Genomic DNA, 19,660 nt, shown 5'->3' on the forward strand with positions numbered 1-19,660 from the left:
ACAGTAAATCCGTAAACAGTAAATAGTGATTACATGAAAAGTTATGAAATTATGATTTGATTAACAATTCCTTGACTTGGTTTAGTTATTTTATGTATTGTATAAATGTCACATGACTAGTGGGATATTTGTTTTTATACAACATGAAGCCGGGTTTATTTGTGAGTGTTATGGAGGCACAGCGTTTCTCAGCAAAGGGAGCGGCGCCCTATTTGTCTGTTTTCTGGTTTAGGCAAACACCCTCACGTGGTGACTCCTGCTGACTCACAAGAGGCAGGGATGTGTCCAAATGGTGCAAGAATAACCTCAGTGCTCAGACTCGTTGTCAAGAGTCGGAGCAGCGGCTGAAACACACGTGAAAATAAATCTAAAAATATGGGATTGTGTAAATGTTGCCCTGCAGACAGGAGAGGTCAGATAATACAGATGACCTCCGACTAAAGACCCGGGGGTCGGATAGTCGGATAGTTACCCAAGCTGAGCCACCGCCATTCCATTGACTAGATTAAAAACACTGCTCTGCCTTTATACAACTGTTATTTCACATCTTTCCTCTCTTACGTGTTTATCTCCTGTTTTGATTTTAAGTTAAAAAGGGGGAATCTCTCTGTCACGGTCTAAATGGAAAGACTTTCTTTTGAGTTGTTGAGAGCATCGTGGCCTGGATGCGTCGATAACACTGGATTTGGAAACGGTTGCCAGAGGCTACATCTGTGTCACAAGGCTGACGGCCAAGAGCCTGTTTGAAATTCACAGCGTTCTTATCAGAGCTAAAATGGCGGCGCCCTGCTGGACTGCAGCTGAAGCAACGGACAAAAAAAAAAATCAACTATAACAAAGTTGTTCTATTTCGAAGTCACCTTTTATTCTTTATCGTCCATCTCTCGGCCTGTTGGATTGTGAGCCGGATGCACGAGTCTTTTGGAGTTGAAATCTGGTGCTTACGTGGACTAAGGAGCCAGTTTAGAAAAATGTTTTCTTGCACGTGTCTATGTCATTGAATATGATTTTAAAAGCGGTTTAATCCCAGATCTTCTCCTTCTCTCTGTGTTTCCCTGCATGCACCTGTGCAGGACAGAGCAGGTGTTGTCGCTGCACCCTGAGTGAAGTGAGTCACTCAAGCTTGCACAAGGATCCGGCGGGCTACTGTTATTGCAGTTATTAAGTTATTATGAATGTAATCAACTCTGTCTCATAGTTTTCACGATAAAAGCGTCATTCAAGCTTGAGTTCCTCCGGGAGGTCAGAGGTCAGGCGTAAGTGGAAATCAGAGTTTTGAGGTTTTCAGCCATTTTAATCGTATAAGCTTCAATAATCTAAATAATATTCCACAGCAATGACAGATATTAATTATACTTCCAGTTAAAACAGACGACAACATAATTAGATGTTCTATTTTCTTCCTCCTTAGGAAATTAATGCAGCCGTGTTACATTTAAATAGGTCCCCTCTTGAACATCTGTGAATCATGCCTTTGTGCTCAAAGCGTCAAAGTTCCTATTCTTTAGTGTTGGTCCTGTCCTTGAGTGACTGGTGTTAGTGTGTGTGTGTGTGTGTGTGTGTGTGTGTGTGTAGGTGTGTGTGTGTGTGTGTGTGTGTGTGTGTGTAGGTGTGTATATTTGTGTGTCAGGGGTTGGCAAGAGCTTGGACTGGCTCCCTGCAGCTGCGTAGTGAGGTGGGGTACTGCCTGTGTTAAATGTGTGTATTTGAATTTATTTGCAAGAACTTCTGGGCGTGTGTGTGTGTGTGTGTGTGTGTGGCTACCTTAATGAATAGCCCATTGTGTGTTCTGCTTCATATCTCCGCTTGCAAGCTGAAGGAAAGAATCCAGTTACTTCGATTGTGTGAGGGGGGACATCTAAAGGAAATTGATATATGGGGGCTGAGAGGGTGGTGGTGGTCCTGGAGGGGGTGGGGGTATTGGAGTTAGGGTCCCGGGTGAGATGGAGAGTTTAGTTACCTGCGGCCGATCTCTGCTGGTATTCTGTAATCAAACTTTTCAGAACTTGGCTCATGTGTCCTGATTTCAGTGTCAGGTGGTGGCTGAGAGCTCTGTGCTTATTAATTCTTCATCCTACTGCGTTCACAGTTGTTTTGTGAATTTTAGATGAATAAGAACAGATTTAAAACTGTTGGGTTGTTTTTAGCTCGGCTAACATCATGGAAGGCTCTGTCGTTCCACCACTGTGGTCCTGACTAACGTAACTGCACATCCACTCTACTACTTTTTTAGTTTTAAAACACGTCAACCCTGTTACAGATACGCCTGACGTCCACACTCTGGACTTTTAGAGCCACTAACACTGTGAAGTTGTGTGTTTGAAAACTCTAGAAAACAAAGAGGTTTGGGAACCATGACGTAGACGCTCCAACCACTTGTTCATTTGGTCTTTTTTCGTTCTATCACATGACCCCCGTCTAGAAGACAATAGTCAGCATCAGCCTTGGCTGCCAGTGAAGAACAAAACACGGAGAATCAATTACAAGCTTTCCCGACCCTGTTGTCTTTACCAACAGCTGCTGTGCAGGAAAAAACCAACACCTCAGTTTCAGGCGTGTTTGTGTGGACGGGGATTAAAACTGATACGAAGCTGAAACATTTGTGTGGACAGAGATCATCTTAGTTTGAAAACATGGACGTAGCCTCAGACTGTGTATATAGACTCATGGTTCCCAGAGGATGGATCCCTTTGGCGTCACCAGCAGCTCGACATCTTTGGCATGTAGTGAAATAACGACAGGAATAGAGAGAATCCCTCACTCTTTAACATTTTCACTCTTCCTGCTCATGCAGCACGATGGATTGACCCCAAATTGTATCCAGATATTCGTGGTTGTCTGAGGATGAATCCTGTTGACGTTGGTGATGTTTTGACTGTTATTCAAGCACCGACACGAGTCCATATAGTCAATTATGAGCATGATATCATTCTGACGTTAGCATTGAGCCCACAGCACTGCTGTGTCTCACGGCTGTGGACTCTCATCTTGTCAAATCTAAAGCTGGGGTTATGCTTGAAACGCTTCGAAGCGACTTGTCACTGATCTTTATCAGATTTACACGATGTATCACTAATTGTGAAAATGTCTTGATGCAGCTAAGTTGCATTAAGTTGAGATACTTCAGCTGCACGACTTTTAAAGTTGTTGGGCTCTGCATCAATGTGCTCTGTTGTTGTACGTGCAGAAACACGCTGCACTGAGCGGGCGCTGTATCGCAGCCTTTTGTATTGGCCGAGCCCGTGGAGCTGTGGGGTTCTGTGCCGTGCACGCTGCAGCTGTGACGGCAACAAGAGGCACAAGGAAAATGGGGGACGATGCTGGAGGAATAAGAGAAAGCGAATCCTCAATGGTGCCTTGTATCCGTCTCAACTGTCCCCTGTCTCCCCCTCAGAGGAAAAGCAGTCACATTATTCATTTACTTTCAGCGTTCTCCTCATCTGCCATTCAGTTTGAGTGTGTGTACGTGTGTGTGGTTTTTGGCACTGAAACACATCGCTATACATATAAACAGATTTCACGGTGAGATTTGGAAACTCCCAAACTGCCCATCTCTGCAGGACAAGGGAACAGGCCAGAAAAATGATAATTGAGCGGAATGAGAGGCGAGGGAGGAGGAGATTGAGTCATTTGCAGGAAAATGCAGAAAATGGTGTTCAAGAATTCAGCCCGGCAACAACGGTGTCCTTTGTTAGGATGCTCTTGAAGCATGTCTGGCGGCCTGTTGTTTGGGACATCATCACACAGCAATGATGTCTGAGATGTTCAGTCTCAGTGATTCTATCTCCGAATGTTTTTCTCCTTGGACATAAAACAAAATTCTCATTAAACATCTAATTTAGCTTGACATTCTGGTACCAGGGCCCAGCACGGGTCGGGATGGATTTCAGACACTTGGACACATACTTGGTGGAAAATTACTGAGTACATTTACGAATGTATATATATATATATATATATATTATTTATATATAATATATATGTATGTATATCATTATCAATTAATGCGCAATTCATAAATGTAGCATATACTTTACAGGAGCATTGTCTGCAGTTGTTTGCACAAAACAAATAATCATCTTAGAAGACATGTTATATCCTTAATCTGCTCCCTGATCCAGAACAATTAGACGAGTTCATTCCTGACTCAGACCATTTTTTTGTGAGATCTTGCTCATGAGCAAACGTCAGGGCTGAGAACACAACACCTCCTCAGTGGAGGTAAGAATAGAGAAGAGACCGGTTTGGTTTGGATAAATCTGGCTGACATCTCACTTGTTGAAAATGAATGAATTAACTCTTTTATTAGATATTATGATAAAACCTTTGTCTCCGAGTTTCGTTATTGTAGAAATAAAAGAGCAGATTGTCATTTACGTCCTTGTCACTCAACAGACGAAGTCGTTCACATCATGTCATGCAATCAGTGTGAGTGAATGGTGTTCATTCAAAGTACTATAGCAAGTATTATAACCTCCCATTCATGCCTGTAATGTAATGTTCTGGTATCTTAGGTGTGTCATCCTCTGACGGCTCATTTACCATCATTGCATTGTCCAGTTCAGAGGCTGGATTGTACTGAGGCTGTTTTCAGGACAGGAGCTGTTTTGATATGAAAATTAAAAACAGGACTTCAGGAGAAGAGGACGCGGGCCAATGCTTCTTCAGGGGAGATATGGAAAAGGAGGAGGACAAAAAAGTCACTTCCCAATCATGAGTTTTTCTCGGAACATTGAATTAAGCAGCGTGAACGGGTGGGGGCCTGGAGGGTCTGGGGGCGGCTGGCCGCAAAGATGCCTGAATGAAAGAGTTTGTTGTTTGATGCCGGGAGAGGGAGATGAAAGGGGAGAGGGAGATGGAGAGTTTGTCGGGCATCAGTCCCCTCTCCCCTCTCCCATCGCCTTCTCGCCCTGCGGCCCTCCCTCACTCTGCCCATGTGAGCTAGAGTTCAAACACAGGGCCCACAGCTGCTCGCATACACTCTAACGCACACACATACACACTAATACACACACACAGAAGTACATACGTGGATGAACACGTCCGCCCACAAACATACATTAAAACATGGAAACTACAGAAATGGGAATCTGCAAATACGTGCTGGAAATACTTTTATGATACTATGGTATGATACTAAGGTAATACATATACACACCCACAGTGACACAAACACAGTCAGTCTCAGGTGTGTCATCATCTATAGGTGAACATGAGACTCCAGTCAACCTCACACACACACACACACACACACACTATGGACGACAAAACCAACCAATATTCAAATACTCAAAAACTTTATTGCCCCATTGAAGCTGTTATTTGAGAACAACAGGGACAACAAACTTCCATAACTTCTCCCGAAGGCGAGGAACTAGTGCTCAAACTATAAACTGTTAATAAACTGTCAAATGTAGAGTTTACACAGTATTGAAGTTATTAATGCGACCTACAGCAGGATTTTGTGTTTGTATTTAATATTAATTCATTAATTAATTTACAACAATCATACACTCAAAGGTTTCAGTTGCAGTTCAGCTGAGGAGAAGATCTTTTAAATCAAACATACACAGCAGATTTAAACATGAACATGAATATCAACGTGACAGTGGATGCACTGGGTTTCAGTCACGTCAACTTCAGTGATGGACCGTTTCAACATCAGTGTTCGAGTCCGGCCCATTCAACAAAGCCGGCCTTGTCACGATCGGCGAGAAATGTTTGTTACCGCTCAGTGTTGTCTCTGTTCGATGGTATTTCCTCATGATCAGTTGTGATATTACTATTCAACCGACATCAAGGGGCCTGTTGATTTGTTTGGTCAACACGCAACTCTGGAAGAAGACCGACAGTATGACTTAGCGCTCATCTGACACAAGCGTGGACGTGCATCGACTATCTCTGGGGAGGAGATGAAGTGATGTCTGATGTTGTTGTATCTCACAATGAGACTGTTACGTGAAAATCGTGGATTTTACGTCTAAGATTCGGTTTAGTTGAGTGACTCTGGAGATTCTACCGAGTCCCTAAGACTTGAGGAAAAAATAACGAAAACCTTTATTTTTGATTGTAAACTGTGGAGGTTTTTCTGTTATTGTGATCACCTCTAAAAAAAGCAGGTTGCCATCCTCAGTCTCCACCCTCCAAGAATATTTAGGGAATCTGTAATCGCACACCTCTGATCCAGCAGCAGGGAGTCAGGTGGAAAGGAGGCACAGGCTCAAAGATGGCTGCAGAGTTTTATCACGGATGAAAGAGGTGCATGTTTGAAATCAGCTTTTTCCATCACTAGATGCGAAGAAAATGTCCTGCGCCGACTGTGAGAGGGATCAAATCTTTAAACATCGGAGTCAAAGCGAAACCGATCAAAGCATAGCAGAATCAGAAGCAGCTGATTAATTATGAAAAAAAAAAAAAGAAATAGACCAAAGGGGACACTGGGAGAACACACACACACACACACACACACACACACACACAGATTTAGGAATAAAGATCATAGATCAAAACGAAGGGAAGGAGCTTGTAAAGAGGTCACAGCAGTAACACAGGGATCGCTGGTGCAATAAAGGAAGAGGTTCAGAGGAGAGTAAATCTCAGGAGGGAGATGGAGGGATGGAAAACACCAGACACTCTCACACACACACACACACACACACACACACACACACACACACACACACACACACACACACACACACACACCATAATTAGCATGCTAACAGGCAGTTAAATGTCCCACACAAAGCCTCACTGTTGAGCCCTATGGAGACAATACACAAAAGGAGTCAGTGGAAGCCCCCAAATCACCCTAATAGCTGATGTGGCCCAGCACGACTTCCCCTATTTTACCATCCCACCGATCACACTCACTCATTCAGTCACTGGCCGGCTAATGAAAAGATGATAGCCCCGAGGCCCGCAGCCACCGACTTCCATCCTTTTATGCTCCGACAGAAACGTCTCTCCTGCAGGTTCAGAGGTCCGGACGTGTCGGCCGTCGGGGGCTCTCGTGCCTGGGAACAGACCGACTTTATAATTAAGCAAAATTCATGACAGGACACGCATGAGGGCTGCCAGGGTGAAGTCTCTCATTAGTGACACTATTAGTGAGTCATTTTAACTTGGTTAGACAGAAAACACACAGGAGAGATGGTGGGCAATTATTTCATAACAGTGCAGAAACATGCCTGAGAAACTGAAATGCTTTAACATGATGATGTGATGAGAGCAAACACAGCTGCTTTCCCTCCAGTGTTATTGATATCCTCCACGTCAGAGTTGATGGTAAACCTTTGGTGATGAGGTTCAACACTTGATGCACTTTAAAGACTCTTAATTTCCAGGAGCGTCATAGATTTGCAAGTTTGTTTCCCTGAATTCTCCCTCTGAGATTCTTCTCTATCTTGTTTTTTTTCCAAACTGCAACACGTATTCCGTGCAGGTTTTTCTGAAAAGCTGCATGTCACGGAATAAAAAGAGAAATCAGATTCTGATAGATCAGATCGATGGAAGCAGTGCAAGAACATTTCCACATACTATAGTTGATTATCCTCCTTTGACATGAAAAAAGAGAAAACCTTAGAATTACAGCTGTAAATTAAAATGATAAGATGCGTTTGAAGTGTTCATCCAAGCATGACATGCATCTTCTCCTCAGATGATAAAAGATATATTTTCACACCAAACACTTTATTTTTCTCAGTTTTCAGCTCCACTGTAGAACTATTGAAATATTCTGACCTCCTTTTTCAAATCTGTGATCCATGTTGTACATAACTCTGCATCTACTGCACTGAATGTTAAAGTTCAAGAACAGTTCCCTGATGATTGGCCAGCAGGGGGCACTGACCTCCACTGCATTAACTCTGCAGGCCAAAGACGAGACTCTAAACCTGAGGTGTTCCATGTCGCTGGCGTGGATTCCTCCTTTGTCGAACTATGTCATGAGTCCAATTAAGTTTGTAAATTAAAACGTCGCTGCACGTCTCTCCGTGCTCTGAGGTCGGTCCCACTCAACAAAATAATTCATGTACAAAAATATACAGTCTCACAAAAACCAAACCTGCTTCGGTTTGTTTTACAGACTCTGGCTCTAATTAGATCTCTGATTTTCTTTCATTTCCATGAAACCTGATGTCAGGGAAGAACTCATTGTATTTTGGTGCAGATCTGGATCCAGGAATGTTATTGAGATTTCCCAGAGAATAATTCATGGAACTTAATGAAGAAAATCCGGCACATTCAGGGAACTAATATCTGTGAATGTGAATAATCTGGTGCAGCTTGTTTGAATATAAGGGAACCGTTGGCCCTGAGCTCTACTGAGTCACATTCTAGTTGTTGTGGTTTCTCTGGTCTTCTGTGGTTGTCCAAACTTTCTTGGTTGTCTTCTTTGTTTGTGAGGTATTTACACTGCAACTTAAGACACAAGCACATTAAGAGATTATCATTAAGTTTACAGCACGATATAGGAATATAAGTACAAATGTAAGATTATTTTGTCTATTTTTAAAGCAGAAGTGTGAAACAATAAGTGCTTGTGTTCGGGCATTAATTAACATCGGGTGGGGCTCAAGAATTATTTTCAATATTATTTTCATGGATAGAAATATCACAAAATACTAATGCATATTGATATATTTATAATGTATTGCTCAAAACAGTTAGGGGAGAAACATATAATTGATCAACTTCAGATTGGTTAAGTGTTTTGCTGTTTATTTACGTGTTATTAATTGGAAAAGACAGACGGAGTATTCCCAGCTCTTCTCAGAGCTGCTGCGGTGTCGCTCTTCCTCTGAAATCCTCTGAATGCTTCGTTAACATAAAGGTCATCAGAGCATATCAATCAGACCAGAGCTACGTATCTCAAACGGCCCTTTCACTGCGTCTGCTGATATTCATCTGGCTCCTGCTGCTGCTTTGCACAGTTGATCCATCACAGTGACAAAGCAGAACAGACAACCGACTGTGAATCGTTGCTTACATACAGAGTTATCAGTGGCACTGAGAGGTTATTGATTTGTCATGAAATGTTAAATCGTGATATGTCCAGTATCCATTAGTTCTGCATTATGTTCTCCTCCTCTGCCTGTAAATACTGTGAATCCTTTCATTGTGATGCTTTGCTGAAAATAATATGAAACAAGGAAAAAAAAAATAAAAAAACCTTGAAAGAACAGCTGTAAATCAAAATGAAATGACACGGGGAGTGTTTATCCAAGCATGAAATTCAACTTCTCCTCAGTCAAAGATCAGATGTAAGTAAGGATATGATTAAAAATGTTTCAATGTTCACAAAGAGATCAGACAGATCCTCGGTGCTCCACTCTCTGCTAGTTCAGTAAGAGACGCATGTAAGTTTCCAGGATTCGTATAAAGACGTGTCGAGGGAGGATTTCTCCAGCTTGTGGCACCTTTATGTGATTCCTTGTGACCCACTGCAGGGAGACGATTCTTGACAAACTCGCATTATTTTCATGGGTTATTGAAGCCTAATATTTTTTAGGAACACTCCTGAAATTTACATTCAGCTTCAGTTTTTCAAGAGACATGATCCAGGCTTGAATTTCTCTGGTGTTCAGCCCGGCTCCCTGTTTCATTTGAATCCTGCGGTGATAGAAGTGGCAGCAGAGGCACCTAGTGGCTCCAGATGAGCTCACAGCTTGTGAACACGTGTCTCTGATCAGGATTAACGGAAGGAAACAGAAGAACAAACAGACAAAATGATAGAAATATTTATTTGCAACATCAAAAGAAGGAAGAGTAAAGTGCTTTGTTCTTGATATTTTTCTTTCCAGTGCATTTCAATGAGGATCTTAGTGCAGTTTAATCACAGATCACAGATCAGAGGGAGGCTTATCTTTTGATTCGTACGAAGCAGGAAGACTTTGCAGCAAAGAAAACAAACGACCATGTGTTTTTTATACAAAGGGACATTTACCACGATCAGGTCAACTTATAACACAATTCAAAACCAATTCACTTCAATGTTTTAAGAAATCAAATGTTATTTGTATGTTTGTCTCATAGGGCTTAACAAGGTACTTCTAAACATAATGCTGTTTTGGTGTTTTGTTAACAATTAAAATTCTCTCGCGAGTTAAAAGAAACTGAGCCTGCTGTATATTTAATCAATTTACAGTACAACACACTTTCATAAAGTAAAGTGAAGTGGTCTGTTACAGAGGCAGAGTCTGATATTCTGAAGAAATATATGAATGTGTTGCTTTAGATTAAACTCTAGATGCAGTAATCTATTTTTCTGCTTTTGGCTGGCAGTGTGTGTTTGTCAGACAATTTAAGATAATTCAAAGTTTAATGTTTTTAAAGCTTGTTTCACTTTCTCATCCATCCCATAAATTCAAAAACACAATATTGCAATATAATCAGCAAAACAAAACCACCGGGTAACAAAGGAACCATAAAATAAAAGTTGTGTTATAGTGCAGCAGGTAAACTGGTCTAAAAGCTGCAGGCTCCCATCTAAATGTTACAGGGGTTCACAGGTTCTTTCAACAACAGGATGGTTGTCGTCTCCATCACGCACAAATTGTATTTAAACATTTGTTGGTTGGAGATTTTCCACATTTGACAAAACGCTCGACTTCACTCCTCGACCTTCATCCCTTTGTTTCCTGTTGCGCTTCACAGTAACTTCGCACCTCTCTACCATCAAAGACAATGACAGCAGCCCCGTTTCCAAATCGATCCAAGGCGCTCTGTGTTTTTATTTTCCATCTCCAGCACTCGCATGAATCAAAGCCGCTTCTCAGTGTTTCTGTTCTCACTGGCTGCAGCCTCCACAGGAAACAAACCAAGAGGAGGTTTTGAAATGATTCGTAAAGAAAACTAAAACTCTACTTTGCCTTGTATTGATAGCACAACTATATTATTATCATTATTATTACTCTGCCTTTAGTATATTTAATCCAATGAGTCTTGGTTACTACTTTGAGTAATTTCTCTTTAAATCAAGACATTCATTTAAAAAAAGATTGTCTTGAGGAATCTTCATCTCATTCAGGACAAAAAACTACAGCTGCTACGTGTCATCATTGCACTTGGAATGTTCTCAGTAAACTGCACGGCGAAGAGTACCAGTAGTTTTTCTAGATGATTCTAAAACACCTGGATGAAGGAGTGGGTTTAAGTTTTTCAGGGAAAGATTGAACAAAACAAGACGACCTAATAAAAGCTCAAATAGCAGACGTTGCACAGAACTACTGCAGAGGATGAGGAAACACACGCCACATGGAGATTATCAAGCAATGATTGACCAGACTTCTGATAAAAGAGCACGTCTTATAAATGCACCTTGTCCCTGTCTGTCTTCTTAAAGGAGGACATCAAAAGTGCTGTTGCTTTCATAGAATCTCATGTTTACATCGACATTAACTGAAGTTTGTTTCTAACTATGCTAAATGTACGTACAGTTTAAAACAAGATTCAAGTTTCTGAACACTTTTTTCGTGCTTTCCCTTGTCGAACATTAACGGAGAGTGAAAGCCCGTCAGAGCTTCGATTCGTTGTCAGATTGGTTGTTATGGCTCCCAGAGGAAGGTCTTCTCTTTCTAGATTTTTCGTTTCCATCAGAGGAAAAAACTGCAAAATATAAATGTAAAACAACACTGGAAAGGCAAAGGGGTTTAAATATATCTGTACATGCAATCCGAGAAATCCTTCAGCAGCTCCAGTTTTGTGGGTGAAGAGGGACAATGGAGACAGTAACCTCCCCCCCGCTCTTCAGATCTCTTGCTCACTCTTATAGGTCACAGGATCAAGAGGAATCGCCGTCTGCAAGATGTCAAACTCCATCTCATTATTGTCCATGTCCAGAACACACATGACGCTGTGACTTCCTGATGTCATGGTCGCTGTGTCCTGGAACATATTTTGGAAGTCTACAGAAACTGAGGTCGTCCTTTCCTCTGGCCTCTCCTTCCCTACACTCAGAGAGGAATCGAAAATGTCGTCCTCGTCCTCCCCGCAGCTCAGGGCTACCTCGTTCTCGTAACAGAAGGCGCTTAGCGACCTGGGAATCAAGTCTTGGGTGGATCTACACGCGGAGGCATGAGTTGCAGCGGAAGAAGCTCGACTCGCAGCCTCGTCGAGTTCTTTGGCGCTGAGGTGGGGCGTTGACGGAACCTCGTAGGTCTTGTGGAAGCGAGAGTAGTCTACCTTGTAGCGGTCCCGGTCCTCGTAGATCACAGGCTCAAATCTGTGACCCCAGAAGATCTCTCTTGCAAGGTAGGAGCTACGGAATTGGGTGGTCATGGCCGTGGCCTCCACCATCCCCTCCAGGATCACAACAACCTCAAAGTCATCTGTCTCCAGATCAGCTCGACTTAAAGTGTACAAGGGGCTATCTTTATCTATCTCATGGACTATAACCAGTGGCGATACTAGGAACAGCCTGTCTGTGCCTTCATCGTAGCCCACATTGAGGTCCATCTGCTCCAAGGGGATGAATTCACCCTCAGCTGTGACGTATGACCTGATGAGCTGTGCTCGGACATGAGCCTCCACGATGTGGCTCTTCCGCAGGTTCCCCACCCTCCACATGAGGCAGAGTTTGCCATCGCGCAGGGAGATGACAGCATTTTTAGAGAACACGAGGGTCTGATTCCTCTTCTTTGGCCGCGCCATCTTGGCCATGATGGTGCCAATCGTGAAAGAGTCAATGATGCAGCCGACAATGGACTGGATCACCACTGTTAGCACCGCAACAGGGCACTCCTCCGTGACACAGCGCCAGCCGTAACCAATAGTGGTCTGGGTCTCCATGGAGAACAGGAGCGCCCCAACAAATCCCTGGACATGAAGTATGCAGGGCATCCTCTGTGGCTGCCCTCCAGCTGTGTGTCCAGGGGTGGGTCCATGCAGCACCCCCACCACCAGCCCATCACCCTTCCCCGTAGCCTGCTCCTCAAAGTCTCCATGTGCCAGGGAGACGGTGTAGAAGATGATGCCAAAGAAAAGCCAGGACACCATGAAGCTGGTGCAGAATATAAGCAGCAGATACCTCCAGCGGATGTCCACGCAGGTGGTGAAGATGTCAGCTAGGTAGCGTTGCCTCTTGTCTTCCATGTTGTTGAACACAACATTACATTGTCCATTTTTCTTCACAAACCGGCTCCGCACTTGGTTGGAGCCCCTTGTCAGAATCTTTCCGTTGTAGTTGTTCATCCCTCCTTGTGCCCTCGTGCTGGACACGACAGAGGCTCCGGACCTCCTCCGACTGTCGTCTGTCTCTGTGTCGCAGGCAGAGGGCAGTTGGACGTTGGTGGAACTGTGGCCGTTGTGGAGTCCTAAGCTGGTGATCTTCTGGCGCTCGTCCACCGGTAAAATGTCTGACACAATGCTGTACCTGTCAACGGCAGAGAGGAGGAGTTCAGGAGTTAAGAAATGGTAAAAATATGTAGCCTATGGTCACATTTTATAACACATCTGTCCTGTCTTCCACTCTGACCTCAGCCTCAACACACATTCAAAATGACCATTACATTAATGTTTCCATTGATTTATTTGAATGATCAGTGTATTCTTGAAGATCGCTCCCAAACTCCAAACTGTTTCATCCTAAATTAATAAATAGTCTAAATGTTTCCATAACCCACTCCCACCATCACTGCAAGATTTGAGAAACATTTTTAACACGTGACGACAGCAAAACTGTAAAAACTGGAAGAATACACGTTTCTCAGGAAGAAAAAGAGGCACATTACATTTAGAACATGCTGATGAAGATGTCAACTTGGAAAGACAATGAGATTCAAGAGCTTTTGGTAACAAGCTGTAAACAGAAACATGTGAACTCCAAGGGATAATTTTATAGGTCATGTCCTGCCTCCTGCTGCTCTACCCAGGCGTCATCCCTCATGAACATCGTGGACATTTTCCCATTGTTGTGAACGAGTCTGAGCTGGACGACCCAATTTTCTGGATATTTTTTCAGAGTTCATGAAAACAGCTAAACTGATGTTGGTTGCTGGAGGTTGTGCAGTATGGAAAGAGTAAGAAAGAACCGGAAGCTTACAAAGCCATTAATACTGTGTACTTTCCAATGTACCCTTTAAAGTACTTAGAGACACTATGCTCCCTCTTATAGACAGAGCACAGGAGGGATAATACCTGACTCATCCGGGGGAACGAGGGCAGTATCAAGTTAGACAGGGGGAGAGGGGGAGAGGGGTCAACCACTTATTGATAACCAATCACAATCATTCAGACTGATCCTGGTCACGTGAGTGTGTGAATCAAACAAACCCGTCGCTCTCCTTTACTCTGAGGATTACCTGCTGGGAAGGTGAGTTCAGTTTAGCCATGACAGGAGGATTCTCACAGATTACTGGATTATATCTGAGTCAGTGTCAGTCTTTCCAAAATTAACATGATAACGAAGAGCAAAGGAAAGAAACAGGTGTGACAGACGTGTAGATAATTTAAAACGAATGCACAGTAACCATAAAAACATTTGTATTAGCCGCTGGTGAGAGGTGGACATACCATGTTTAGGAACATATGATGGAACATGGTGGTTCATAGCATGAGGCAACTCTTCAGTTTTTGTATTCTCCTACAGCAGCTAAATGAGGACTGGACTGGAGAACCTGCAGGAAAGTCTTGACCTTTTCCAGGATCTGTTCGCTGTGAACATCGTTGAGCCGACTCACCACGACATACTCGCCAAATTAACAATTAATACCATTCTCTCTGGCCATGTTGAGGTTTATAAAACTGTAAAGCAGTAAAAAACGTTTGCTTCTGTAAAGCTGAGCTGTCCCCACTAACCAAAAGATAAAACCAAAATAATCTTTGGAAAATTAGGAAATGGAACCTTGAATCTCTTATATCTATATAATTCAAACCAGATGATCTTGATTTAACACCTGAATGCTGCACGTCTGTATAACTTTAAAAACCTTTCATAATGTTTTGATTGGCGGATCAATATTAAAATCCCCACAAACCCTATTTTGTATATCTGTATATTTTCTTCTTCAAAACTGCAGCACTCTTTTTTTTTACACTGTCTCTCCGACACAGTTTCACATTTGTCCGTGTTCCTCCAGTGCATCGTGTCAGGGACGGATTCCGTCTTTTATAAAACTCACCAGGACCATATCATTAGATTGGATTGCTGATTCTGATTCCAGGTTAGTTTCTCCCTCACCTGTTGGATCTACTTGTTCCCATGGCACCAATGATCACTGGTTCGGGGGCAGGGTTGGAGGCCAGACTCCCAGAGATCAGGTCTCCAGCACCAAGGTGGTTTTTGAGTTAGTGTGAAGACCTTTGAGGAGAAAGACGTGAACATTGAGCAGGCCTCAGTTCCAACAGCTATAGCCCTTAAACTTGGAGGGTCACGGGGGGGCTGGATTGGTCTGGAACCCAGAACCTTCTTGTTGTAAAGTGACAGTGCTTTTAGAAGAACTCAAGTAGCTTCAGAAAAATGGGATAATTTAATTCCAGAGGCATTTCGATGGGCACAAAACTTCCTTTTTATAAACCTGATCTGACCCTGGTCTCACTACTGTTTAAACATCACGCTGTGGACCCGTGTTTCTAGTCTGGTTGTTGTGTTTTGTTTAACGAAATTAAAGATGCGGATTTAAGACATAATCCTGATCTGGTTCTGTGAAATATCTTAAGGAGCTGTGACCTTGTCTGACCCTGAGAAAACATACAGCTATGAAAGGATTATCTTTTCATAATAAGTCTTAAGTCTCGATGTGTTATTCAACAGAGATATAACTTTACTAAAGCTGAAATCCTGCACGTGTGTGTGGGCGTTATTCTCCTGAGTACACAGTGATTATAAAGGCCACACATACATAGTAAACTACACTCTCTCCCACACCGCTGATGACTTTGACCCCATTTCATTTGACACGTGTTCCATAATATATCAAAAAATCCAAATATCATTAAATTCCTCTCAAACTATACAACCAACACACCGCACAAGAGCACAAAACTGCCGTAATGTGGCGAAGTACAAGCCTAACGACGTTTCTCCTGGACCACCCCGGGTATTAAATAACACACGTCGAGCTGAGGACTTATTTTTGTCCAGAAACAAAAAGAAAATCCTTTCACGTAATCTCCCCCATCAGATGGAAAATACAAGCTGAAGGCTGAAATAAGTTGTAGCTGTTTGTTTTTGTCATTTCTCTGGATAACACACGTATTTTTAATCATCTCAAGGAAGTGAATGTGCTCAGTTGAAAATAAACACCAGTCACGTGGAGATTTCCGTATCTGTATTTGTGTGTACTCTATATACATTTATATATTTACATGTTGTGTGTGTCTGTCTCCTCACAGGTGAGCTTGGCTTCCGACCAACAACTTCAGCTGGGAAACAACCTCTTCACCTTTGTGTACTGGACGGATTATCACGAAACTTGGTGAAAAGATGTGAAGTGGGTCAGCAAAGTACTTCTGATACAGATCTGGATCAGAGACTGATTCAGGACTTTCTTTATCATTTCTAGATCGGGCACATTTCAACATTTTTCTTGATTTCTCAGAGGATAACTAGGGGCTGATGTGTGCGTGTGCAATGTGCTGCAGATCCAAATAAAAATGTGCTTTCATTCGGTCACTTGGGGCACAACTCGGCTGAGTTGTGTTTCACTGAGATGCTGTGTTGCAGCAGAGATGAGACACACGATACAAACCAGTAAATGGTCACCAGGTAAAACTGGACTCTCACAGAAGCTGGTTTCCATGGGAACCCGCCTCTTGTGGCATTTGGGGGATGGAGAGAGGGAGTCACCACAGACACAGTGGTGAAAGTGTGTGTGTGTGTGGGGGGAGTGGAGGGGTGTAGTAGTATACAATATTAAGTGCTCTTATCACATGACTCAGAGGGGGGGAGGGGGAGTGAAAGGGCACAAGAGCAGCAACACGACATCTACATTTGATCTAAAGTAGATTTTAAACGCGGTGGAAGAGGTGGCAGTTAATGGAGACTATGTTTTTTACTGAGTAGAAATGTAAATGAGGAAAGAGAAAATATGTCTGTTTGTTTTATGATCATTTTCCAACCGATTTGGCCGAAACTGCCACAAGAAACATTTTCAAGAACTCAGTTTTCTCTGCAGTTTTGCGTCGATATTGATTAATACTGTAAACCTGATTAGTTTGTTCATGAAATCCATGACTTTGCAGTGATGTGCAGGTATTTTACTGTATCTCTGCATCACTGACTCTTTCCTAATCTCATAAATCACAGATTAATAATCTCCCACACTAAAATAAGAAAGGTACGGAGTCATTCTCTAACCAGCGACTTCCTGCAGCTCTGACCGTTAATCCCCAAAACAGGGAGACAGAGACGGGCAGGTTGGGTGGGGGACGGGTTTGGGATTAAGATGAAGAAGTGTGTCCATTTCGCCTAAAGCCTTTGGTAATCACCCCTGATGACACACTATTACATCAGCAAGTTTTGCCTCCAGTGTAAATACCTGAGCTCTGTGCACAGATGTGGCATCGAGTGTACCGGCTCGTATTATCTTTCTAACTAGTTTGTTTTTAATATTTTATTTCATGTTATCTTTCCTGTTTTTATTCTCTGTTGTTTTAATCCTGTGTATTTTGTAAAGATCTTTGCAGCCTTGTTTAGAGAAGTGCTATAGATACAAAGGTTAATTATCATCATAGCAACAGATTTGTATAAAATTATATTTTTATAGTTTTCTCCAAATAATAATAATAAAGATTAGATTAGATATAAGATTATAGGGTTAGGTTTAAACCAACTGTTATTAAGAGCAAAGAATAAGCTTCGAACATTTATCTAATCTCTTAACTGAAGAAGATGTTTGTGAAGTAATTCTCAAAAGATGAGGCCAGGAATGTGAAACCTCTATTCAATGTGGTGAAATTAGAAAACTTAATCTTAATGAATCATCAGTGAAGATATATTAATCCTCTGAGCACTTCCCTTTTCTTACCCTGCTTCAAACGACCTGTACCGTGTTAAACAAACATGTGAGGACTGATCAATACATCCCCTGCACGGCTTCACCTCTGCTCATCACGAGCCAGCCCACAGAAAAGAAATGGTTCCCACACTCTCATCACATCCCAGACAACCTCCGACTTGGTTTCGCTTCAGTTTTTCTTTTTACAGCGTGTTCTATTTCAAACTTTGCAATGTGACAGATCAGTTGCTTGTATCAGTCGGACCTCATGATCACTTTTTTTTTATCACTTTATCAGAGACAGGTTTTAAAAGCAAAGATTTAGTGAATGGTTGAATTCCTCAGTGACTTTCATCCTCAGGAGTTTTTGTGTCTCTTCATCTGCAGACCTGAATGATTTGGACGTTTGTTGGACACAGACAGAAAGAGGCCAGTTACATCTTATCAAGTCTTACTGGTCAGTTCCTGGGGTTAAATGCCTCAGTGTTAAGTATCTGAATGCAAGACAAGTTCAGGTCAGGGTGACTTAATCCCTCTACAGCGAATTTATTTATGTTATGGTCTCAAACGAACACATTGCTCATTTTTAAGATCCTCTTTTATTGTGTCCATGTTCATATATTTCTAATATTTTGAGCACTTTTTCTGTGCATTATAGATGTTGTATGCATTTGTATCAAAATCTGAGATCACAACCCTTTTATAAAACTTTTTTCATTTGTGTAAGACGCTGATGACTTGTATTTTCGGTTTTTTCCCCTCCCTCAGGTATCATGAGGCTTTACCTTGAGATGTATTTCTGTTTGTTTGATTTCATGACGTACAAATTATAATAGACAAACCGAGTTATTTTGTATTATATCAGATCACAATCAACAAGTGTGCATGAACAATTCCAGGTGATGTCTTGGAGTCTGACCCATGCCTTAGATATATGAGATGGAGTAGTGACTGTTCACTTGTTCACACACGACAAAACAGTTTCCATGATGCCTGAGCTTTAGTTTCTCTGACGCAGCTGCTAATTTCACTGTTATCTGATATCTCGACCATTGTGTGTATGCAAAGTTAGAACAGCTCTGGAGAGCAAAGATGTAAATCATATTTATTCAACAAATAAAAAAACGTGTTCTCTCAAACTGTGGTTGATTGTAAATGATACTCACCTCCCTGGAGTTTGTTGTTTCCAGTTCCTTTACACGTCTCAGACTCCCACCCTCACAGTCCAGGGCCAAGGTCCCACATCCTCACACTTCATGGTTTGTTATCCCTTATTCTCTTCTCACTTCCTTCTTCTAGTTTCTCCTTCGTTGCTTATTCATTGTTCCGTCCCTGTTGTTTCTCTCTTTTTAATCCTGCATTGTCCTCCGCCGCCTCCTTCACTTGATATAATCCTGTCTGTGAGCACTCTCCTTTGCGTACTCATGCACCCCCCAGCTGTAAATTCTGTGTCAATCTTCCATGTGCAGATGAGATTGGGTTTTGGAGGGAGGGAGAGGAGAGAAAAGAAGAGGAGATGAGACTACAGAGGGGCTGCCACTTTATCTGTGCACTCTCTGCATGTGTAGGTGTTGAATAATGCCTGATGTGCCCGTGTGAGCGAGTGAAAACTCAATTGAGTCATGATTTCTACTTTCCCTTTGAGGAGATGGTGCTGTAACAGGTGGAAGACAAAGAAAATATGACATTTTGGAAATGAAGGGATTTGAGGAGCCAACATCATT

At 42.3% G+C, this 19,660-nt stretch overlaps 2 protein-coding genes across 2 annotated transcripts in view; both read right to left on the minus strand.

Annotated features, from left to right (window-relative positions):
* plbd1a (phospholipase B domain containing 1a) overlaps nucleotides 1–5,367 on the minus strand; it is a 125,342-nt gene extending 119,975 nt beyond the window's left edge. Inside the window, exon 1 of the mRNA XM_069524844.1 lies at nucleotides 5,363–5,367. The gene's annotated coding sequence lies outside the window, so the exon portion shown is untranslated. The remainder of the gene's footprint in view (nucleotides 1–5,362) is intronic.
* Nucleotides 5,368–11,614: 6,247 nt separating this feature from the next.
* Nucleotides 11,615–19,241, minus strand: kcnj4 (potassium inwardly rectifying channel subfamily J member 4). Its single transcript, XM_020105370.2, has 3 exons — nucleotides 19,103–19,241; nucleotides 15,179–15,298; nucleotides 11,615–13,372 (listed from the first exon to the last, which is right to left on the minus strand). The coding sequence occupies exons 2-3, from the start codon at nucleotides 15,199–15,201 to the stop codon at nucleotides 11,749–11,751; spliced, it is 1,647 nt and encodes a 548-aa protein (XP_019960929.2). The 5' UTR covers nucleotides 15,202–15,298; nucleotides 19,103–19,241; the 3' UTR covers nucleotides 11,615–11,748.
* Between the last annotated feature and the right edge of the window lie 419 nt (nucleotides 19,242–19,660).

Source organism: Paralichthys olivaceus, chromosome 5, assembly GCF_024713975.1.
Source record: "Paralichthys olivaceus isolate ysfri-2021 chromosome 5, ASM2471397v2, whole genome shotgun sequence".
NCBI lineage: Eukaryota > Metazoa > Chordata > Actinopteri > Pleuronectiformes > Paralichthyidae > Paralichthys > Paralichthys olivaceus.